The sequence below is a fragment of the Canis lupus genome, chromosome 27 (genome assembly GCF_011100685.1).
Source record: "Canis lupus familiaris isolate Mischka breed German Shepherd chromosome 27, alternate assembly UU_Cfam_GSD_1.0, whole genome shotgun sequence".
In the NCBI taxonomy this organism is placed as follows: Eukaryota; Metazoa; Chordata; class Mammalia; order Carnivora; family Canidae; genus Canis; species Canis lupus.
Window position 1 is genome coordinate 46,331,481 of NC_049248.1, and position 25,446 is coordinate 46,356,926.

At 36.2% G+C, this 25,446-nt stretch overlaps 1 protein-coding gene and 1 long non-coding RNA gene across 2 annotated transcripts; both read left to right on the forward strand.

Moving 5' to 3' along the window:
- The first annotated feature begins 18,332 nt into the window (after window positions 1-18,332).
- On the forward strand, window positions 18,333-22,244 carry LOC111092866. Its single transcript, XR_005380208.1, has 5 exons — window positions 18,333-18,502; window positions 18,613-18,736; window positions 19,839-19,932; window positions 20,467-20,543; window positions 22,156-22,244. It is a non-coding gene; the product is annotated as an uncharacterized LOC111092866 (long non-coding RNA).
- Window positions 22,245-23,441: 1,197 nt separating this feature from the next.
- On the forward strand, window positions 23,442-24,383 carry OR9K2 (olfactory receptor family 9 subfamily K member 2). The gene has a single exon (NM_001389077.1). The coding sequence runs from the start codon at window positions 23,442-23,444 to the stop codon at window positions 24,381-24,383; it is 942 nt and encodes a 313-aa protein (NP_001376006.1).
- The last annotated feature ends 1,063 nt before the right edge of the window (window positions 24,384-25,446 follow it).

A 25,446-nucleotide genomic window follows, 5' to 3' on the forward strand; every position in this document is an offset into this window, starting at 1 on the left:
GAACTGGTGCAGCCACTCTGGAAAACTGTGGAGGTTCCTCAAAGAGTTAAAGTAGACCTGCCCTACGACCCAGCAATTGCACTGCTGGGGATTTACCCCAAAGATACAGATGCAGTGAAACGCCAGGACACCTGCACCCCGATGTTTCTAGCAGCAATGTCCACAATAGCTCAACTGTGGAAGGAGCCTCGGTGTCCATCGACAGATGATGGACAAAGAAGCTGTGGTCTATGTATTCAATGGAATATTCCTCAGCCATTAGAAACATTGAATACCCACCATTTGCTTTGAAGTGGACTGAACTGGAGGGTATTATGCTGAGTGAAGTGAGTAAATCAGAGAAGGACAAACATCATATGGTCTCATTCATTTGGGGAATATAAAAAATAGTGAAAGGGAATAAAGGGGAAAGGAGAGAAAATGAGTGAGAAATATCAGTGAGGGTGACAGCACATGAGAGACTCCTAACTCTGGGAAATGAACAAGGGATAGTGGAAGGGGAGGTGGGCGGGGGGTTGGGGTGACTGGGTGATGGGCACTGACAGGGGCACTTGATGGGATGAGTACTGGGTGTTATGCTATATGTTGGCAAATCGAACTCCAATAATAATATACAGAAAAATCCCGCCCCCTCCCAAAGAAAAACCCACCTTAACTGTTTTATTCCACAGCATTATGAACATCATATAATGAAAGCTCCAAATAACATATTCACTTTTTCTCAAGGCAATGTTAAATCTGAAAGTTCTGGACACCATGAAAATTTGCTGCAATTCTACAAAGAGTTATGTATTTCTCACTCTCCAGGTAATAATATGTTATGCAAATGGAGAAGTACAGAATTTTATAGTTTTTCTTCCCGGCATGCCTAAGTGAAATAGAGGTACAGACAATACCTAGTATGATGATTAACTTAGAAACTGTGTGACCCAATGGTCTACACACCAATGATACTCCATATAAATGCTAGTGTTGTGTGCTTTGCTTTTGATGTCATGCAAAGTATAAGACAGCGTGTGCTTATAATGAGGAGGAAATGGAAAGATAGAATAACCAGGGATCTTTGTTGAATTAAAGTGGCCAAAGAAGCAGAAACATGCGAAGATTGCATTAGTTTTGAGAGTGAAATAGGAATCCCAATCAGCTTGGGAAAGTGATCATTGGCACTGATTATCATTAGCCTGGAAAACACTCTTTTTAGGGTTAGGTTTTACATCTGGATGTCTACCAGCATTAGAATGTCCCTCTGTTGTAGATCTAACAGGTGCGGGTTCCTAAGGACTGCTGGGAGGAGGTAATGGAATGCTGAATACAGCCTAAATTCCTTTGCTTTAGTTTTTAGTCTGGTTGACTTGTATTTCCTGTTTTGTAGCCAGAACAGAAAACAGTATTCCAGGGCATAACCTCGTAAGTGGCATTGCTGGAACCACTTGAAGCGTTTGTGGGAATCTAGGGAAGTTGAAAACCAAGGCAGAACACTTTCAGAGGTGCTAAATCAGGTCTATAATTCTCTTTTAATTGCCATAAACACTTTCCTTGGTGGTCTTCTATGAAAAGTAGTGACTGATTTATATCTTTCTTGTTCCTTGTGCCATTAAGATGCCAGCAGAACACCCCAGTGTCTTACCAACCTTATGTTGGTTCTCATTGACAAAGTCGTTTTTGTCTAATGACGTATGGATTGTTTATGAAACACTGCTATATCCAAGAGACGTTGGAGACTACATTCTGCGACATAGATATAATAAGTTGTTATTTACAGCTGACTTTAAAATTGTACACAAAAGTCCACATGGAGAAATCTTTTCATAGTGGTATCATCTTGAGAGGCTGAAGAGTGAATTCAATATCTCATACGCTATTAACTTATGTGTACGACATGATTCGTCTTTCTGGATTACAAGTCTTTGAACGTGTACATATATTCATTGTCCTGTAACGTCATGTATTGCATTTTGTCTTTGAATTTTATATAATGTTGACATTTACCTACTATTTAGTGTAACGATGCAGAACTTTGGTGAGGGCGTTTATAATAATATTTTTCATTTTCAGGATGCTACCATTCTCTGACTTCGATAGTTGCAAATGGTAATCAAGCACTGATTCACTAACACAAGTTAAAATGACTGCATTAAGCATCTATGGACAAGCACCCAGAGCTTGCTTCATTGTCTTCCCTTAGGATAGTTTCGACTCCTTATTGTGTTATGTTCAGCCTGGAGAAGCTGAACCCATTAGATATTGTAAAATGTTGTAATGTTGAATTGATATTGGACTGTTATTCTTACTCTTGTATGTTGAATATGAGATGTCACTTTGCCCAATCCCTTGAAAGCAGCATAGGTCATAAATTTAATAAAATTTTGAATGTGGGTAAGCTATTATCTAGAGATCTTGGTGAGGACAAAGCTATTTACTTGTGAAGCCTGGTGAGGGAGGGGAAGAGGGAAGAGATAGGATAAGAAAAAACAAACAAACAAACAACTGTATCTTGGAGGTGAAAACATGAAAAAAGGAAGGAGTTTCAAAGTAATTTCTTAATTATTTCAATTTGGTATTTTTTGTATATTTTTATTGAAGTTCGATTTGCCAACATATAGCATAACACCCAGTGCTCATCCCATCAAGTGCCCCCCTCAGTGCCCGTCACCCAGTCCCCTACCCCCTGCCCTCCTCCCCTTCTACCACCCCTTGTTCATTTCCCAGAGTTAGGAGTCTTCATGTTCTGTCTCCCTCTCTGACATTTCCCACTCATTTTCTCTCCTTTTCCCCTTTATTCCCTTTCACTGTTTTTTTTTTTTTTTATATTCCCAAAATGAATGAGACGATATAATGTTTGTCCTTCTCTGATTGACTTACTTCACTCAGCATAATACCCTCCAGTTCCATCCATGTTGAAGAAAATGGTGGGTATTCATCGTTTCTAATGGCTGAGGAATATTCCATTGTATGTATAGACCACAGCTTCTTTGTCCATCATCTGTCGATGGACACTGAGGCTCCTTCCACAGTGTGGCTATTGTGGACATCGCTGCTATAAACACTGGGGGACATGGGTCCCAGCTTTTCACTGCATCTGTATCTTTGGGGTAAATTTTCTAAACAAAAACAAGAACTTTTAAAAATATTTTTTATTTATTTATTTGACAGAGGGAGAGCACTAGCAGGGCGAGTGGCAGGCAGATGGAGAAGGAGAAGTAGGCAGATCAGGGAGCCCGAAGGAAGTGAGACTCTATCCAAGGACACCGGGATCATGACCTGAGCTGAAGGCAGACACTTAACCGACAGCCACCCAGGCACCCCCCAAACAAGAATTTTAACCAAAGATGGATTTTCCTATTTGTTCCTTTTATGAAATATGGTTTCTAGACTTTAGAAATAGTCTTCTTCCCTTACTAATGTTTAATAATCGTCCATTTATTCACATTGTTTGGCATTGTGCTGAGTGGCATCAGTTTCTTCAGTTGAATATCTTGTACTTAGGTTTCTTGTGTGGCAACTTACATAAATTAACTTTGGATGACTTAGGTAAAAACTAAATAATTAGGCAGATAAATTTTGTTTGTATCTGGCCAAACTGTGGAAAGAGCTGAGATGTCCATCGACAGATGATGGACAAAGAAGCTGTGGTCTATGTATACAATGGAATATTATTCAGCCATCAGAAAGGATGAATACCCACCATTTACACTGATGTGGGTGGAACTGGAGGGGATTATGTTGAGTGAAGTAGGTCAGTCAGAGAAAGACATATATAGTTTCACTCATATATGGAATATAAGAAACAATATAGAGGATCACAGGGTAAGGGAAGGAAAACTGAACGGAAAGTCATAAGAGAGGAAGAAAAACCATGAGAGACTCTTACCTACAGGAAACAAATAGAAGGTTCCTGGAAGGGATGGAGGTGGGGGGTGGGGGTGGGTTAAGTGTGTGACGGGCATTAAAAAGGGCCACGTGATGTGATGAGAACTGGGTGTTAAAGGCAACTGATAAATTGATAAACACTTAATCTGAAACTAATGATGTACTAAATGTTGGCTAATTGAATTTAAATTAAAAAAAAGAAAGTAGAAAAGAGACAAAAATTTTCTAAACAGGATCCACACTTGTCTCATGCCACACTATTGGAAATATTTACTTCACAAGAATTCAGCTCTTTGTCTCTCTGTTGATTAATTTTGACACAGGATCTAAATATTTTTTAAAGTCCAAAAAATGTTGAGTATATACTTTTCTTCAGTGTTTGATCACCCAAGAATTAGTTACTGAAATATTTTATAACAGCTGATTAGGAGGATTTCAGTTCACATCTTTAGAGAATATCAAGGCTTTTCCGTGTTCTGGTGGCTCTGTGTAAAGCAACTCAGGTCTAGGAATTGGAGAACTGATGTGATCTGAGTCATGGTGGCTCAAGTCAGGTCTCTCTCTGTCTCCGTCTCTCAGAAGGGGGCCCACTGATCTTATTCCTAGACATCTCATGATTAACTAATCTTAGGTGGAGATTGCTGGACCACATCCATCTACTTTGACTAATAAGCCAGAGCTACTACTATCATGTTATCCAAACCTTCCTTTGCTCCCTCAGTCAAATGTCACAGTTTGAGCTTGGTCACTGCACTATTCCCATTGATATTGGGGGGCCATCTAACTTTAATGTCTCCCACCAACATCCTAAGAGAGAAACATTGCAGATGCTTTGGAAGTTGCTGCTTGCTCCCTCTGTTACTGTGAAGGGAAGATTTTCTAACATCTCAGGGGCACCTAACCAGGGCATATGAGACCAGAACATCTATGGTTAACCCTCCTCAGCATGACTGTCTCCTCCAAAGATTGAATTTAAGATTTCTCAAAGTGTTTCTAGTGTCTCAACTTCTTTAGACCCATCCATTATTAATTCATAGTTTGCACTAATCAATCCAGCAAACTATTAGACTATTTGCATGAACCAGCACATTAATTTTCAAGTCTCTGGTTAGTACAAATTCTACCCACTTTCTCCCTCACCACTCCGGTGAAAGAGCCCTCAAAATTCATTCATACCAACATACTTTGCATTTTGCCAATACATATCCAAAAAAATACTCAAATTTTTAAGTCAGTCTTCCATAAATTCTGCATCCACTTTGGAGCAGTATTTCTCTCTCAGCATGCTGGGTTCTGATTCTAGTAACTGCACTCATGAAAATTAGAAGCAGTATATAAAGGGAATTTAGCTTCCTCCTTCATGAAATGTCCTTAGGAGTCATGGTATTTTAAAACAAGTAGGAAAGAATTCTATCAGGGAAATGAGTGGATTTGTTTCCAATGCAAAGGTGCTTGGGGGAAAAGTGTCGAAAATATCAGGATATTGACATTGTTGTAAGTAACCTAACATGCCCAGATGCCCAGAGTTTATTTGTGTAAAAGATGTCAGAGGTATGAATTGACCGGTTTTGTAGTCAATGAACCAAAAAAGAAAAAAAAAATCATACTCTGAGGTTCAGTTTTCTGCAGCTTCATCTCTCAGCTATAAAATATAAGGAGTTATCTTGTATGGTGGCAGAAATTTCCTATATAGAGGTGCAAATTAAAAAATATGAGCTGAATTTTTGTTTTAAGTTATTAAAAACACTCAGTGTTGCAATGTTTTAACCAATCATGCCATAATTTTATCTCATGATGGTGCCTGTATAGTCTTATCACATTCTTGCTTTCACATGATTCCATTTAGCCATTGAATCAATGTCATAAGTTAACAGACAATTCACAAATGATATGGACATCTGGGTTCTATTCCCAAGATAAAATGGAGTTTCTTTTTTTAAAAAGAAATATTTTGGGCTAATTTTACCTGATGTGGTTATATTTGTACTCTGAAACCAATTTTAATTTGATGTTCTTGCCTGGGATTTGAATTGGAGAGAATAATGGTAAGAAACCTTAGCAGTTTAAAATGAACACTGTTGGTGACAATGACAGGATCTAATAAATGAAGACCTTTTTGTATCACTGCTTGTGGTGACATTTCACTGTCCTGAAATATTGGTGATGGTGATAAAAGTGTGGTTCCCAATACTGAATAGCCTGGTGGTGGCATTTCTGGCTGTGAGTCTGGATGTCCAGAATTAGATTCTACTCACTTTCTGAGTCACGTTTTCTACCTTTCTATAAATTTTGTGAATTTCCCCTTATGTATTTATTTTTTTAAACAGCTTTGTTGAGGTGTAGTTGACATAAACACTGGACATATTTAATATATGTAATTTAATGAATTTGGAAATATCCATACACCGGTGAAGCCATCACTATCATCAAAGTAGTAAACATACCCACCACCTCCAACAGTTTCCTCCTGCCCCATTGTTTTTCTGTTCGGTTTGGTTTTGCTTTGATTGCTTGGTTGTTGTTGCTTTTTAAGATTTTATTTATTTATTTGAGGCAGAGAACACAGAACCAGTAGGGAGAGGGGCAGAGGGAGTGGGAGAAGCAGACTCCCCACTGACCAGGAGCCTCCCTCTGTCCCAGGACTCTAAGATCATGACCTGAGACAAAGGTAGACACAACCAACTGAGCCACCCAGGCCCCTGTTGGTTGTCTTAATGGTACGAACAGTTAACATGGGATCTACCGTTTACAAATTTTAAGTGTACCCTAAGAGTCGTAAACTATGGGCACTTGCTCAGTGAAGTAAGCCAGCCACAGAACAAATAACGATTCCACTTGTCGAGGTATCTCAAGCAGTTAGGCTTGCAGAAATAGAGTCAACTGGTGGTTGTTAGAGGCTTGGAGAAAAGCAAATGGTGAGTTGTTCACCAGGTATCGAGCATCAGTTACCCCAGATGAGTCAGTTCTAGAGATCTATACAGCATAACGCCTATAGCCACCGATTCTGTACTGTACGCTTAAAAAATTTAGTACGTCTGATGTTATATGTTCTCCTTACTTCCTTAACCATTCTTTTATTGTTGAGTATTCACTTTATGTTTTTACTACTAATAAATGTCTTTTTGCACACATCCTTATGCACGACCAGATTATTTTTCTATATGAAATACACTCCCCAAAGCAAGATTTAGAACCAAAGTTTTCTGCATTTCGATTTTAGTAGATGTTTCTTAACTATTTTCCATAAATAAATATGTATCATATTGTCATTAGCAATGCACACATTTCTTTGTTTTACATCACCACCAGCACCGGGTGCCGGCAATCTTAATTTTGTCAATCAGATGGGTGAAGAATGCATCGCCCACTGTACTGTTGCACTAGGACACTTGTAATACTTTTGCTCTTATTGTTCTAATATTTGAATGTGTAAATGGGAATCAGAGCATAGATGTACTGTTTTGTTAATTCGGCCAGAAGATATTTGCCATTGCAACACTTGATGGCGAGTTAACCAAGTTAAATTTATTGTAACACTGATTTTTGGACTTCTTTCTTTGAGCAGATTTTATGATTTCTTTTTTTTTTAAGATTTTATTTATTTATTAATGAGAGACACAGAGAGAGAGAGGTAGAGACAGAGGCAGAGGGAGAAGCAGGCTCCTCATGGGGACCCCAGGATCACGCCCTGAGCCAAAGGCAGGTGCTCAATTGCTGAGCCACCCAGGCATCCCAATTTCATGATTTCTGTTTCTGTGTGTCTTCCTTTTTCTTTTCTTTTTTTTTTGAATTGGTTATTTTTAACAGATTATTTTTAGTATTATTCCTAGAAATCTCCACAGGCTCTTTTAACCTACCAAGGGCCAATTACTGATGTTACATAATACTATTCATTCAAATTTATCAATCTATTTAATCCTTTCTTAACTCAGCATTCTTGAGCCATCATATATGCTTTTGGGGAGCATATTCCTGTTTCTGAAATATGCCTTTAATTTTTGTCATAAATATTTTTGAAATATTATACATATTCATTTAAATTTAAGCTTGAGTGAAAGGTAAACATATTCTAAAATTGTTATGCTATGTTAATTCGGGGAAGGAATGAGATGGTAGAGATAATTAATTGCTGTATTTTTTCAGCAAAAATAATACAAAATATAATATCATTTTATTATTTTAATAGAAAATGTGTTTGGCTTTAAACTATGGTTCTCTAAGTATAGTCTAGAAACTCCTGGGAGAACTGAAAAATCAAAACTATTTTATGTTAATAACAAGATATTATATCCCCTTTTACTTTCACTCTTGTACAATGTATAGTAGGTCTTCTTCAGGCAACATAGTGCTTGATATTGCAGCCAACCGAGCGAAGGAGCAGGTGAGAGAATCCAATCTATTATACAGCCCCCCCCCATCTCCTTTATCTATCCATCAGTCAATGGCCAGTTGGGCTGTTTCCATAGTTTGGCTATTGTATATAATGTTACATAATCATCAGGGTGCCTCTATCCCTTTTTATTAGTATTTTTGTATTCTTTGGGTAAATACTCAGTAGCGCAACTGCTGGATCCTAGGATAGTTCTATTTTTAACTTTTTGAGGGACCTCCATACTGTTTTCCAGAGTGGCTGCACCAGCTTACATTTCCACCAACAATGCAGGAAGTTTCCTCTTTCTTCACATTCTTGCCAACACGTATTGTTTCTTTTGTTGATTTTAGTTAATTTATTTGTTATGCTGGGCGCCATTTGACACTTTAAGATTAGAGCCTTTGGCACTGAGCCTTGTATCATGCCTGGATACATGCAAAATTTTTTTTAATTAAAAACAATTCTGTGTGTGATTTTTTGACATCTTAAGTAACTCTGCTGGCTGGGGAGACATCGTTCCTCCTAGGGCTAGCCAATGTCAGAGACAACCAGCCAGGCACATGCCTTTGATAGGCAAACAACCGATCGAAGCCATATGTCCTCCATCAGGCCCTTATCTCCCAAAGAAAATATTCCTCTGCCTTAATCATTCCAGGGCCAGGTACTTGGCAAGTAGGGACCACCATTATAGTTTAGAGCCAGCAGAAATTATGCAAACTAGCCAATCCTAAACCATTTACCCTGCCCTATATGTCTTTCTTATGGAAATGCCAATAAAAACTATGGTCTAAGCTCTCCACTCCTAAACTGATTTGAGGAGAGAGGATCACTGAAGTGATCTAGCAATGAGCCATAGCTGATGGGGTTTCCTGAGTTCCATCTTGGTGTCTTTCCCTGTGACCTCCGAGGCATACGTTAATCCCTACCCCTAACCCCCTCTTCCTGGTATCTGTGAGCAAAATACATCTTCTTCTAAGCTTCTTTGTTTCCTTTTGTGGCTGCACCAACTTTACCATATCCTATCCAACAGGCACATTCTTAGAACAATGAATCTACACTGTCAGCAATCTACACAGTCAGCAAAATATTCCTGGAAATCATTCCACCTAGGATAGCTGGCATTACCACATACACATGTGGCTGAAACATAAAATACACATCACTAAGAATTTTTAAGTGTATCTCAACTGAAAGTCCTGTTACCTGGATCCAAAAATCAATCACCTCTTCATTATCACCTGACACAAAAGGAAATATCAGAGAATGGAGCCCAGCAGTTTCAATCAATTGCAGGTGATGTATTTTGCAAAATTTAAAACACATGACTAGATAAACACATTGGTAGGCCCTCCCACCCCTTAAGTGACTTCAAAGGGGATCATGCAAGTTGGAGGCATTGAATTTGAGCTTCTTCAGCTTCATGATGAATCTGCCTCTGATCATGATAGACCTTCCACCTCATTCATATCTTATTTTATATCTTCTAACAACTTTTTATAGTGTTCTTTAAAAAGTCTTACACATATTTTTATATTTATTTCTATGTATAACACAATATTTATTATAAAAGGGATGTTTTCTCTATTACATTTTCTAATTGATTATTGGTATAAAGAAACATTATATTGATCATGTTGACCGAGCTCAGAGTCCTCACAACTTCATGCAAGTTTTAATTTTATTTTATAGAATGTGATTGTGGGCAATTATGCCGTGTTAATGGTTTTTAACCTCCCTCCAATCCTTATCTATTTTCCTTATTGCATTAGCCGTAACCTGCAGTGAAATGTTGAAAGGTAGTGTTGGTCAGACATCCTTAAGTTGTCATGACTAAGGGAAATATTTATGAACTTTTACTATGATTTTAGTATAATATTTTTGGAGAAAACCAGAAATTAAAGAACATTCATTCTATTCCAGTGTAGTAATGAATCATATTTCTATATCATCGAGGATAACCATAAGTTCTTGTCCTTTATCAAGTGGATATATCTCATGCTGAATCATCATTACATCTTTACAAAAGGTATGTCTCTTTTGCATAATGTAAGTTTTATAATTAAATGTCTCATTTCTTTAGTACTTTTTCTTTCCAGGCTATTGGTATAATTGGGACTTATTTGTTTTGTCTTTTTTATTACTTAGGGGATATTTTATTTATGAAATGAGTTAAGTATCATTTACTTATTTTCTATTCTCTGCAACTGTTTCTGTGAGATAGGAATGCCTTTATGCTAGGCCACCCTGCAAAACTTTCTGGATGTGAAGGTAAAGTGAGATCTTTTTAACATTTAAATTTCATCTTTACTAAATTTTGGTATTTTTTGTAGGAAGTTATTCCTTCTTTCCATGTAATATATTGTTCAACATTTTGTATAATAATTAAAATTATCTATTGATTTTGTATTGTTAACAATTTACTTCTTTTCTGAATTCATACTGTGAGAGAGTTGTAATAACTGTTTATGATTCAGATGATTATTTTATTATTTAGTTTCATTTTAGTATCATTAATTTTCATCAGGTTATTTTTTTCTTGTTATTTTCATTCCTAAACACTTCACAAGTTATATTTTTTTCCATTTTAATGTATAAACTATTTGGAGCTTTATTATTAGAAGAGCTCTCCTGCCTACATGAACAAAACTGCCTATTATATGCTTTTATGATATTAATTATATCAATACATTTGTTGTACTAAATATGAGGTTTTAGCATAGGTTTGTAGTCCCATGACTTTGGCTACACTAAAGTGATATATCTGGTATATTTGTCCCAACTATTTATTTTTAATTTTCTATAGTATTTTCTTCATAGAAAAATCTCCTGTCAGTAACATATAGTTGGATTTTGTTTTACATTTTTAGGTACTTTAAATCCAAATCAAAGTGTTTTAAAAATAATTCATATTTTATTTTACGGTGGTTGAAATTTAGCTTTTTATTTATTTACATTCTATTCTAAAATTTTTAATTATTAAATAGGTAATACGTTTTCTTATGTGACAGATATTTAAATATGGTATTGGATTTCATTTTTGTTTGTTACACTGCTCCAGTTTGCCTTTTTGTTGTCAACCAAAGAAAGGGCATCACAGACATTCTTCTTTAAAGAGCCCAACTTAATGAATTGTGTTAGTGAACATAGTTTTCAGAAAATAATACAAACGGACTTGGGGGTTAGCATTCTTTCCTTGATAAGCTCTGCTGCAACCAACCAATCCTAAATGGGTACAACAAGAACTGTTACATATCAATTGTTGGCTTTACTTGTGAGTCTGTTTTTGCTTTTGCCTTTTTAAGTCTTGTCTTTGTTTTCTGTGAGAGAAATTTTAAACTGTTCTCCCTCGTGTATTTACAAAAGTATGAGTAGATTCTCAGTGCATTAACTTGCCTTGACACATTCTTTGACAGTTAATATGATCATTCCCTGAAACATGCCTATATTCGCTTCTAAATTTTCATTTTGCCAGCCTCACAACACAACTTGGTTTAACATCATTTCTGGGTTCCTAGAATCTTGGCTCCATTTCCTTTGGCTAATCTGATGGTTGACTAGTCTCACTGGGCATCAGTGACCAGGAGCTTTCGCTTTCTCAGAGAATCTCATCCTTAGCCACGTCTAATTCCATTTCTTCCATTAAGGACAGAGACATTAGGAATCCCTTTCGTTAATCATTTGGCCATCTTGTCCTTACTGCAAACTTCAGGAAGCGTGGTTTTCTGTTTTATTTCTGTTTTCCTCCTGATCTGAATTAATATATATTTTAAAACTCTTTGTTACTTTTGTTTTTATAGATATCTGGACTTTTCTACTCTTTTGAAAATGCTGAAAGATTGAAATCTGCCCTCGTTCAGATGTCAGTCTGCAAGCTTCTAAGAATCCTTCAGGGACTGGAATGTTCACCTTTTCACAACCTGGTCATGCAAACTATTTATGAAGATTGTAGCCTGGTTATAACCATATGGTTGAGAGACTTTCCCTTTGTCACATCCTACTCCTCTGCTACTATTTTAGTTTATTTGTAGACAGAGTCCTTGTAGTACCTTGTCTGGTCTGTCTTCCTTGACCTGTGCTTGAAGCTGTGAAACTCTTGCTAACAGTTATCTGAGTTAATCTAAGACCAGGTTCTTTCCTCTTTAAGGAGGAATTTAATTAGATTTTTATATAACAACAACAACAAAAAGATTTTTATACGACAGACTGTATATTTACAGCCCAATATATACATATGGTCACTTTTTGTGGGGGTCACTCTTGGAAGTTAATTTCTTTTTTTTTTTTTTTTAAGATTTACTTATTTTTTCATGAAAGAAACACAGGGAGAGAGGCAGAAACATAGGCAGAGGGAGAAGCAGGCTCCCTCTGGGCAACCTGATGTGAGACTTGATCCCTGGACCCTGGGATCACGACCTGAGCTGAAAGTAGATGCTCAACCACTGAGCCACCTAGGCACCCCGGGAGTTACTTTCTTCTTTTTTAAAAAAGAGTTTATTTATTTATTCATGAGAGACTCAGAGAGAGAGAGAGAGAGAGAGGGGCACAGACACAGGCAGAGGGAGAAGCAGGGTCCATGCAGGGAGCCCGATGTGGGACTTGATCCTGGGACCCCGGGGTCACACCCTGAGCCGAAGGCAGATGTTCAACCGCTGAGCCACCCAGGTGTCCCCAGAATTTAGTTTCTTATAGGAATCTGCCATATTTATCTAATGTAAGAACATCTAATTCAAATAGACTGACCTACATCAAAGAAAATAAGTATTTGTAAATATTTAATGAATTAAAGTTAATTCACTATGCTTGGGAGGACAACGAGATCTCCCTTTTATTCAAACCACTATAATTTATTTTCATTTAAGTTATAAAACTGAATTAATTCCTAGAGAGAGAGGGATAGAAAAACTTGCAATGTTTGTGAGAATGGTCCTTCTCTCCTGGAAGCTGCTACAATAAAACCACAAAACAATGAATGAACCAAACAACAAAAGCAGCAACAACACGGACTATGGCAATTATCTACCCTCTGCTTCTGGTAACCACAAGTCTGATCTCTTTTTTCTACATGTTTCTTTTTCTTTTTTTTAATATTTCACAGAAAGTGACATTATATGGTATTTGTTTTCATTGATTTATATCACTTGGCATAATGTCTTCAAGGTCCATTTATGTTGTTGCAAATGGTAGGATTTCCTCATTATTTTAGATGAATAGTATTGTATATATTGCATGGCTTCTTTATCCACCCACTTATCAATAGACACTTAGGTCGTTTACAATCACTTTCATTGTTTGCAAACAACACTACTATGTGTATGGGGCTGTAGAAATCTTTTTGAGTTAATATTTTCATTTCCTTTGGTTGTACTCCCAATGGAATTTCTGGATAATATGATAGTTCTATTTTTAATTTTTTGAGGATTCTTTATACTATTTTCCATAGTGGTTGTGACAATTGACAATGTCACCAACAGTACACAAGGGTTCCCTTTACTCCACATTCCACATCTACACTAGCATTTGTTATTTCTCTCTCTCTCTCTCTCTTTTTTTTTTTTTTTTTTTTTGGATAATGGGCATATAACAGGTGTGTGGTGATATCTCCTTGTGGTTTTAATTTGCATCATCCTAATGATCAATGATGTTGTGCATCTTTTCATGTACCTGTTTCCCTTTTGTATATCTTTTTTTGGGGGGGAAATGTCTTTCATCTGTCATCTATTTTAAAATTGGGTTATTTATTTTTGCTAACAAGTTGTTTGATTTCTTGACACATTTTGGATATTAATCTCTTATCAGATATATGGTTTGCAAATAATTTTTTTCCACTCTATTGGTTATCACTTCACTTTTTTGATGTTTCCTTTCGCTATGTAAAAGCTCTTTAGGTTATGTAATCCCACTAGTTTATTTTTGATGTTGTTGCTTGTGCTTTAGAGGCCATATCCAAAAATTATTACAAAGACCCTCGTTTAGAAGTTTATTCCTATGTTCTTCTGTATGTTTCAAGTCTTAAATTTAAGTCTTTAACCCATTTCAAGTTAATTTTTATGAGTGGTGTAAGTTATGGGACCAATTTCGGGGATCCCTGGGTGGCTCAGCGGTTTGGCGCCTGCCTTTGGCCCAGGGCGTGATCCTGGAGTCCCGGGATCAAGTTCCATGTCGGGCTCCCTGCATGGAGCCTGCTTCTCCCTCTGCCTGTGTCTCTGCCTCTCTCTCTATGTCTATCATGAATAAATAAAAAATAAAATAAAATCTTTAAAGAAAAAAATGGATATGGGACCAATTTCATTCTTTTATGTGTAAATATCCAATTATCATTTTTCTTTCTTTCTTTCTTTCTTTCTTTCTTTCTTTCTTTCTTTCTTTCTTTCTTTCTTTTCTTTCTTTCTCTCTTTCTTCTTTCTTTTTTTCTTTCTTTTTCTTTCTTTCTTTTTCTTTTCTTCTTTCTTCTTTCTTTCTTTCTTTCTTTCTTTCTTTCTTTCTTTCTTTCTTTCTTTTCTTCTTCTTTCTTCAACATAGCACAACTTATTAAACAAAGCATCTTTCTCCATTGAGTATATCTGGCTCTTTGGTCAATTATTAGTTGATTTGGATTTAAATCTGGGTCTTCAATTCTCTTCCATTGTTTTTGTTGTTGGTGGTGGTTTTTACAACAGCACCATACTGTATTCATAACAATAGCTTCATAGTGTATCTTGAAATCAGGAACTGGATACCTCTTTCCCACCTCCTTCAGGATTTCTTTGTTTTTCATGGTTCCATGTAAATTTTAAGTGTTTTTTCTGTTTCTGTAAAGCATGTCACTGAATCTTGATAGGGATTGCATTGAATCTATATGGTTTTTGATAGTATCAGTACCTTAATAATATTAATTCTTCCAATCCCTGAACATGGGTTAGCTTTCCATTTATTTGTGTCTTCTTTAATTTTTGAAATATATATCTTGTGGTTTTCAGCAGAGATCTTTTACCTCCTTAAATTTATTTCTAAATATTTGATTGTTTTTGATGTGTCATAAATTATACCAATTCTTTATTTCTTTTTTAGAAAATTATTTGCTAACACATAGAAATGCTATTGATTTTTGCATGTTAATTTTGTATTCTGCAACTTTACTGAATTGTTTAGATATAACAGGCTTTTGGTTGAAGCTTTTGGATTTTCTAAATATAAAATCATGTTTCCTGCAAATAGAAAAAGTGTTATCTTTTCCTTTCCAATTCTGATACCTTTTATTTATTTTTCTTGCCTTATCACTCTAGTGAGTACCATATTGAATAAGAATAGTGAGAGAGGACACTCTTGTGTTGTTACCAATCTTAGAGGAAAAGTTTTCAACCTTTTATCATTGATGATGATGTGGGTTTGTCATATATGGACTTTATTTTGTTGACATATGTTCCTTTGTGACTAATAGGGCAACAGTTTGTATCATGAATAGATGTTGAGTTTTGTCAAATGATTTTTCTGTGTCTATTAATATGATTATAGGATTATTTCTTTTGGTTAATGTACTGTATCACTTTGGTTGATTTGCATATGTTGAACCACTCGTGCATAAACAAAGATAAATCACTTGATCCTGATGAACAATCCTTTTAAAGTGCTGATGAATTGTATTTGCTAGCATTTTATTGAGAAGTTTTGCATCTATATTTATCATGGATATTGACCTATAGTTTTCTACTAGTGTACTTCTGTGGTTTTGGCATCAGGATAATCTCATCATTGTAAATAAGTTTGAGAGTGTTATTCCTTTTTGATTTTAATATTATATTTTTATCATATGTATTATATATAGCATTATAGCCAATGAAATAAGAAAATAAATACATAAGGGGGAAGGATAATTATTATTTTAAGTTAAAACTATCTTCTCAATAAGAAAATTGTGTATGCATTAAGATGGCTGAATCTTAATTTGATATTAATATTTGAAATGAATACCAAATTGGGTTTAAACTTCTAGTTTTTTTTTTTTTAAACTTCTAGTTTTATGTGGTGTTGAGTTATCCCCTGCAACATGAAAATATTATTTTGCCATATATTTATTACTTGTCTTTTTACGTATGTAATAGTTTTATGAAAATTAATTAAAATCTTGCATCAATCTTTGTACATGACCATGTTTCTACTGATCATGAATGTTACACAATCAATGAAATATAATTACATTAAATATATTTACCTGTACATAATTTTAGGAAGATTGAGCTTTTCTTTTTGACTTGACAATTAACTATATTGTGGACTTACAAACGAGGGCACTGAAATAACTGTGGTAAACTAATTAAACAGAGGGAGCACGGCAATCATAAATAATTATTTGTAGCATAATTTCACACTCATTACTACCATGTTATCATGAATTACAAAGAAAGGAAGCAACCATATTAAAAACTCAAAAAAAATTTAGAGTACAAAATACCCTATTAAGGGTATGTTTTAAAAAATTTTTAAAAAGATTTTTATCTATTTATTTGAGATGGAGAGACAAAGATAGAGTATGAACAGGGAGGAGAAGGAGAAGCAGACTCCCAGCCAAGCAGGGAGCCTGATGCAGGGAGAAAAAATAAATTGAGCCAGATTTATAGGTTGTGCTTCATGTGACACAAGCACTGGCTGGAAATGGACTACTATGGCAGCATCCTAGTCCAACTCAAAGTTATTTCCTAATGACACTTGTAAGGAAGATATTATTAACAGACATACCATTTCCACCTGCATAGTTATTTTCTTGTCTGGAATATAGTGTGGGACACATATTTACTCTGATTTAGGGCCAGTGGACTAGTGGTTTACGTCGATAACCAGGAACTTGAATGCAGCAAGAGTGAAGGATTACTGACCCCGTGGTCTGTTAGTAGATGAAAGGACTTCCCTGAATGATAAAAGGAATTGAGAATATTAATTTCTCACAAGACTACTGAGTAATTCATATCAAATATGGATCAGGTTATCAGTAACCTGGTAAAGGCAATGACCCATTATCTTCCAGATTCTTTACCATCTACTTTATCACGGGTTCTCAGCAATAATATAGTCATGGTAGTAGAGCTAGGGTTCACAACATGGATTGCTTAATGTGGTTGCCCTGGTAATTACCTTCAGTAAGTGCACAATTTCCTGATGATGGTCATCAAAAATATACGGAGAAAAACAAAATGTTCATTGATGGATGGAAGGACCATGTGACATATACATCCAGTGGAACATTATTTGGCATAAAAAATGCAGGAAATTCTGCCACAGTGACAACGTGGATGAACCTGGAGACCATTACAGTAAGTGAAAAATGCCAATCACAGCAAATACTCTATAATTCCAATTCTAGAAGGTATCTCAAGAAACCAAGCTCAAAGAAAAGACAAGAGGCCAAGCTCATAGAAGCAGAGAGTAGAATGGTGATTGCTTGGGGCTGAGAAGAGAAGAAAATGAGGAATTGCTATTCAAAGGGATTCAACCTATTTAAATTACTCAAGTTGAACATACTCTAGAGATGCTGTATAACACTGTGCAGAGCTACCATGCCCTATTGCACACAAAAATTCCTTGAAAGGGTAGGTCTCATGGTAAGTATTCTTCCTACAACAAAAAATGTAAATATCATAACCTGGGGCTACCAGCCAGTCATCATGCTTCAGTTTGAACACTGGTTTTTCCATCAAGGATGGGTAGTCATTTGCCCAGGCTCTGTTCTAGTTGTTATTTTGTACTTTTTGCCCAATTGCTTCTATTAATACCACTGTATCAGGACTCAACAAATGCCTTATTCACTATTATACCACATTGTAGGACAGCTTTAGGGCAATGCACTCACTTTACAAGAACAGAAGTTAGGCAGGGCATTCATTCTTATGGAATTCAGTGGAATCATCATGTGCCTCATCAAGCAGAATCAAGTGAACTTATGGAATGGTGGAATCACTTATAGGGGATTCAGTTGTTGGACCAACTGGCTCTTAGCACTTTATATAGTTGGGTTGTTGTCTCCAGGATATGATCTGTACTCTGTGTTAGCAAACAATATATGAGGCCATTTATGCCATAATCAGACTATTGGCCCAAGTACCTTGGGTCAAAAAAGCAGTATCAGCTACCACACTAAAACCTGCTTACTCACCCTTTTCCCCCCTTGCTGTTTCTTTGACATTATGCTTTTCTGAATTAGTATACTTACTGCTCAACAGAGAGAACATTTTACTGGGAGACATAGCAATTGCTCCTGTCCCCTGGGTATTCATTTCACTGAACCAACAGGTAAACAAAATGCTTTGTATTCTTTTGGGTAACTCTTAGTGATTTAGCAAAAGATATTAATGGAAAGGAGGGGGGGGGAGTGTGTAGCAGTAACCCAGGGAATTTTCCAGGATGCCTCCTAACACCATCGTGTTTGATGGTAAATATTAATGAACAAGTAGAGCGGTTCAACATGGCAAGACCACAACGGTCCCATCAGTGGACTTCATCAGTGGACTTTGAAGGACCCCATCAGTAAGTAGCTTATGGATTCTGAGTTTATTGTTGAGAACAAGGAGAATATGGAAAGAAAATATCAACTATTGTCTTTGATAGGATGCATATGTGAGGATTTAGAAGCTACCATTATTTCCTTCCTCTTTACCATTACTATAGTACATAAAATGTATTTATGACAGTTACTCAATGATGTAATTTTTATCATACACAAATTAAGATTTTTTTGGACTGATATAGAACAATTTAAAAAATTATTTGAAATTTATACAGTGACTGTTGAGATATTACTTAGTACCTGACACCTCAACAAACAACTTTCAGGTAATTAAGATTACAAGGTGAAGCTAATGTAGATTAAGTTAATCATTATTTAACCTCTACTTTAAGTAATTAGAGGGCATTTGCAGGGTTAATTTATCCCATACGATCCCCATACTATTGTACTTAAAAAAATATATTTATTTATTTGACAGAATGAGAGAGAAAGAACACATGCAGGGAGAGGGGTAGAGGGAGAGGGAGAACGAGACTCCCTGTGAATCAGGAGGCAGACCTGGGGCTCCATCCCAGGAACCTGGGATCCTGAGCTGAGCCAAAGGCAGATGCTTGAATGACTGAGTCACCCTGGGGCCCCTTTTATTGTACTTCTAATTATCAATTATCATTGAAAAAATATAGCTAAAGGATAAATATGGAGAGTTTTAAGTGAAAATGAATGAATTTTATGACTAGGAATAAAAATTTCTCTAAAAATATGTCTCATAACATAATATTTTCTTTCATATCTGTGTCAGTTAGCCTACCACATGGTTTGCTGTAATAATAAATGGAAATGTTTCTTTTTCAGTGGAGAAATTAAGACTAAAAGATCATTTTGGTCCCTCTCAAAGGACTCACACAACAAGAAAAGTAAAAAAATAAACTGTTGTATTTTGACTCCTAGTAAGTTTAAGCTCTTCATTTTCCTTTCTTTTTCTTTCTCTTTCTCTTTCCTTTTCCCTTTCCTTTTCCTTTTTCCTTCCTTCCTTCCTTCCTTCCTTCCTTCCTTCCTTCCTTCCTTCCTTCCTTCCTTCCCTCCTTCCTTCTTTTCTTCCTTCCTATCCCCCCCCAATACTAGAGCCTCTGTGATCCTCAGGAGCTTGGCTTAGAGCCTGGGTACCTTAGTAACTTACTGATGCTTCCTTCTCTCCCAGAGGACTATGTCCCAGAAGGTAAGAGAAACCTCAATGCTGTAATTATTTCAAAAAGTTACACCATTATGGCAAAACCAAAGCCAGTATGGATGACTGCTGCTGATATTCTGGTGGATTCTCTGAGATTCCAGATGGCTCAGGACCTCTATCTCCATATCCAAGACAATCCACTTTACCTCTTTAAAAGCATTCAGCATCCAAGAATGCAGGACAAAGAATATCCTGCCGGTTGATTCCTCACGTTCCCTTTGTATACAATTCCTGGAACTGTTTCAGTATTAGCAAAGCACATTGGAAAAATTCACCTTGTGCCTCTTCCACAAAGGACTATATATCATTTTTCAAGAAATCAATTACCTAAGGAAAGTGTAGTTGTCTAAATAGAGCAACAGGGGAAATTAGTCCAGTTTCTCTATGGGAAGAACTAAAACTGGAATGATAAACATGGATTTGGAGTTTTTTTGGGGGGGAGGGATTCATTTTATCTTGACATAAAAGTTGTTTAGTACTTGTAGCATGGTCATTGATTGACTTTATGTTTGCCATCTCTAGAATTAAAACAATAAGAACAGGAAAACATTGGGATTCTGCTGCTTCATTTTCAGAATCTGACAAAATATCAATATAAGGTAAGAGTAAATCTTGAAACGTGAGTTTTACAAATAATTATTCATCAACTGACTATTTGTTTATTGGCTGCTTGCTCTAGGAGAGACTCTTTTCTAGGTATAAATGTCTTTGGGCATAAACTTTTTAACATTAGAACAAGTTTGATAAGAATAAATCTGGATAGTTAAAATGTTCTACAATCTTATCCCTGGAGGAGATTAGAAGAAGACAAATAGAATATACTTAAGAAACATTTCATGACTACCTCAGGGTGTCTTTTCACCTTCTGAGTAAGTATTTTATGCCTCTTCAGATGTCAAGTATTATCTATTTAAAATTTTGCTCTTTTATGTTACAATGATTTGTATATTTAAGTTTTTTTTTCTATATTTAAGTTTTGATGGAACTGGTGATTAATGAAAGTATAACAGTAAGACACCCTGCCACTTCTCTGTCAGCCATCTCTTTCTTGGGCAAGATATTACACTTCTCTCAGATTTCCTTATTCTTTTTAATCTTTTAACAATTTCTCTGATTTCTTCTCTCAACTTAGAATGGTTTATCCAAAAAATAATATCCCAATACTCATATTATTAATTTTCAACCAAATTGGTGCTTACTATTTTGGTGTGCATCATAGAGTGAGCACAGAAAGTTAAGATAAAAATAATAACAGTTAATATCTGCCAAGTACTTATCCTGTCATAAATGGTACTAAGTTATTTACATGCATTGTCTAAATATTTACCTCCAAGAAAACTTTGGGAGGTATATTGTTTTCATGCCTGGTTTATGTGAGGATACAGTGGTATAGTACCTCGCCAGAAGTTCCATCGGTAACTTAAGTACTGTAAGTAGGTTATATAGAGGATATAGGCAAGTTACATAAGTCACTTAGTCCGGGATCCCAGTTAGTAAGTGTGAAAAGTAGCCCTGGATGTTCCTATACTTATACCTAAAGCTCTGCTAACCATCTGAGTGTTTCCAAGTCTTCAAGTTTTTCTGATTTTGGTTGTTCGATTATATTCACCATATATATCTGTGTAATAGATGTTGATTAATTGCCTTCTGCCAGACACAGAAGGTTGTTGTGCTGGCATATATGAAGACAAGTTGAAATTTTGATCTTAAGGAAGAACTCATTCATATTTATTAGGAATATGAAAATATGATGATAATAGCTACTATCATTGGGAACATGATTATGCAGAAGTGTTTTAATCTAGGTTGAGAGATTGGAGAATTTATTTTGGGGATAAGAAACTTTAATTGAACTCAAGTACAAAAAGAGGTAAATCAGGTAAAGGAATCAGAACAGATTATTATAAAAGGCGGTAATCTGCAGTGATTAAGAATGCATGGATACTGGAGCCAGGTTTTCTTTCTTTTTTTTTTTTTTTTTTTTTGTCTACAAAGGCCAATTCTGACCTTGTAGGTAGCTAATGAACAGACTTCATTTCTTTGTATCTTAGTTTCCCCACATGTAAACTAGGAAACTGAATAGTACACACCTCAGAGTATGGTTGTATGGATTAAAAGAGCTACTATAAATGCATTTAGAAAAGTGGCTGGCATATAAAAAGTGCTTTATTATTATTATTATTATTATTATTATTATTATTATTATTGCAGAACCATGCATATAGAGCCTGAGAGGACAGAGTGACCCTATTTTAACACAATCAGTTCAAATCCTTCCTTGAGCTGTCTAGGAAATGAGGTATGAATGTGTGAAAATCATATTCTGGACAAATAAGAATGTAATCAACAATCCTTCATGTATATTTTGGGAGTATTTTCGTTCTGTTCTTGGTAGTTCTGTCTTGAGGCAGGTCGGTAGGGCTGAGGTGGGTTTGGGAGGGGCTGGAGGAGGATGGGGGAGTGGAGGGAGGAGGGGGGTGATTGCGTGATGTGGGGGAGGGATGGGGGCGTGACTCTTTTTTCGTTCTTCTCTTTCTCTTTCTTTCTTTCTTCTTCTTTTCTAGTCTTCTTCTTCTTTCTCTTTCTTTCTTTCTTTCTTTCTTCTTTCTTCTTCCTTTCTCTTTCTTGTTTTTCTTTTTTATCTTTCTTTTTCTCTTCCTTTCTCTTCTTATTTTTCTTTCTTCTTATTTTTTTCTTTCTTCTTTCTCTTTCTGCTTTTCTCAGTATCTTTTCTAAAGTAACTCCTCCATCCAGACTACTTATAGACCTTTTTAAAAAAAACTATGAGCTTCAGGCTGCGGAAATGCAGGGAAATGATCATTATAAAGGGGTTTTAGAGGCCTACCTAGGAGAGAAATCCCAGCATTTGAACTGTAATAATGTTTGTGTTTATTTGTGCACAACTTTGATCTTAGTGAGTAAATAAAGTTACATCAAAATTCAAAATTTCCATTACCTACAAAAAGTAAGTATGTTTCTCTTAGGTCATTTTAAAATTCAGTCACTTTCTTTATATATGTTGGTATGTAATGTAGCTTAATGATTCAAAGTTAGGTTATCCTAAAACAGGCTACTGAATTCCCTATCTTCAGACACAGGTATTGTAATTCCTTCCCAAATGTCATCTGCTAAATTGTTTGTGCTCCCTTCTGATCACTTCTTCATGACAATGAATATATTGCAGAAATCATGAGTCAGAAACATACACAGAAGTAATACCTGCAGATATGAAAGGCATTTGGGTGGAAAGGAGTTGCATTAGATTCAGAGAACAAAATCTGATTCTCCTACTTATAGAGAGAGGGACATAAAGCTAACCTTTTGATTCATCATCAGTAGCAATGGCTTAAGTTTAAGTCACAGTAGTTTTATGAAGTTACAATGAGTGATGACTAGAATACATTCATAAGTCATAATTCTGTAATGAGTATTTGTAGCTGGCTCAAAGCCCAGGTTCATTTGTGTATTTCTCCCCGTGCATCTCGCAGGTTTTTGCCATGGGTGACAGGGGAACAAGCAATGGCTCAGAAGTGACTGACTTCATTCTTGTAGGCTTCAGGGTCCGCCCCGAGCTCTACATTCTCCTCTTCCTGCTCTTCCTGCTTGTGTATGCCATGATCCTGCTGGGGAATGTTGGAATGGTGGCCGTTATCCTGACTGATCCCAGGCTGAACACACCGATGTATTTCTTTCTGGGCAACCTCTCCTTCATTGACCTCTTCTACTCCTCTGTAATTGCCCCCAAGGCTATGATCAACTTCTGGTCTGAGAGCAAGTCCATCTCCTTTGCAGGCTGTGCGACCCAGCTCTTTCTCTTTGCCCTCTTCATTGTGGCTGAGGGGTTTCTCCTGGCTGCCATGGCTTATGACCGCTTCATTGCCATCTGCAACCCACTCCTCTACTCCGTCCAGATGTCAACGCGTCTCTGCATTCAGTTGGTGGCTGGTTCCTATTTTTGTGGCTGCATCAGCTCGGTTCTTCAGACAAGCTTGACATTTACTTTGTCTTTTTGTGCTTCCCGGGCCATTGACCACTTTTACTGTGACACTCGTCCACTTCAGAGGATATCTTGTTCTGATCTGTTCATCAACAGGATAATTTCTTTCTCCTTATCTGCCATCATTATTTTGCCTACTATCATAGTTATTCTTATTTCTTACTTGTATATTGTGTCCACAGTTCTAAAGATAAGATCCACTGAGGGACGTAAGAAAGTTTTCTCCACTTGCAGCTCTCACCTAGGAGTCGTGAGTGTCCTGTATGGTGCTGTCTTTTTTATGTATCTCACTCCTGACAGATTTCCTGAGCTGAGTAAAGTGGCTTCTTTATGTTATACGTTAGTCACTCCCATGTTGAATCCTTTGATTTACTCCCTGAGAAACAAAGATGTTAAAGAAGCTCTAAAAAAACTTCTTGAGAAGAAAAATACAATTGTTTGATTTTTCTTTCCCACTGTTGATTTTATGTCTATTTACTGTCATACTTCTTGTGGCTATTTTTGAAACTTATTCTCCTGAATATCATAGCAATGTTATCAGAACTTTTTCCAGGTGAGGTACCTAGAATATTGTTTATTCTAGTCATCCTGGATATTGGAGATGTCCAGGATATTAGAGAATCATTTTTCAATATGAACTTACACTATATCAAATATGATTTTGTTTCACCATTGTTAATTCTGAATGTCCTGGATATTGGAGATATCCTGGATATTTGGGAAACATTTTTGAAGTTGAATCTTCACACTATCTCACATATGATTTTGTTTCACAGAATTGATTTCTATTTATTTTCATGGCTTACTGCTGAACCTGACTTTTATATGTTATTATGCTGCATAAACAATATTTTGTGTTGTATTTGTCTTAGAATCACTCTTGGCACTATACACAATCACTAATAATTGAAAATCATGCCCCATTTCTTTTTTTTTTTTCTTCTTTTTATTTGAGGGGGAGAGAAAGAGAAAAAGTGAGAGTATGTTGGGTGGGAGGAGGGAGAAAATTTCGATCAGACTCCTCGCTGAGCACAGTGTGACATGTGGTTCGGTCACATGATGCATAATTCATGAGATCATGACCTAATCCAAATCCAAGCATGATATGTTTAACTGACTGAGCCACTCAGAGGACCCAATGCCCAACTTATTTTTTTTAAACAGTGTTTTCCAATTTGCTAAGTTTTCAGCATGTTGAATTGAATTTTCATTTTGTTTTTTTTAATAATAAATTTATTTTTTTTGGTGTTCAATTTGCCAACATACAGATTAACACCCAGTGCTCATCCCGTCAAGTGCCCCCCTCAGTGCCCATCACCCATTCACCCCCACCCCCCACCATCCTCCCCTTCTACCACCCCTAGTTCGTTTCCCAGAGTTAGGAGTCTTCATGTTCTGTCTCCCTTTCTGATATTTCCTACCTATTTCTTCTCCCTTCCCTTCTATTCCTTTTCACTATTATTTATATTCCCCACAAGTAGGATTTATTCCCAGGACACAAGGCT

Bases quoted from the DNA above. Each gene is read 5' to 3' on its own strand.
- OR9K2 (NM_001389077.1), top strand. From the start codon at position 23,442: ATGGGTGACAGGGGAACAAGCAATGGCTCAGAAGTGACTGACTTCATT.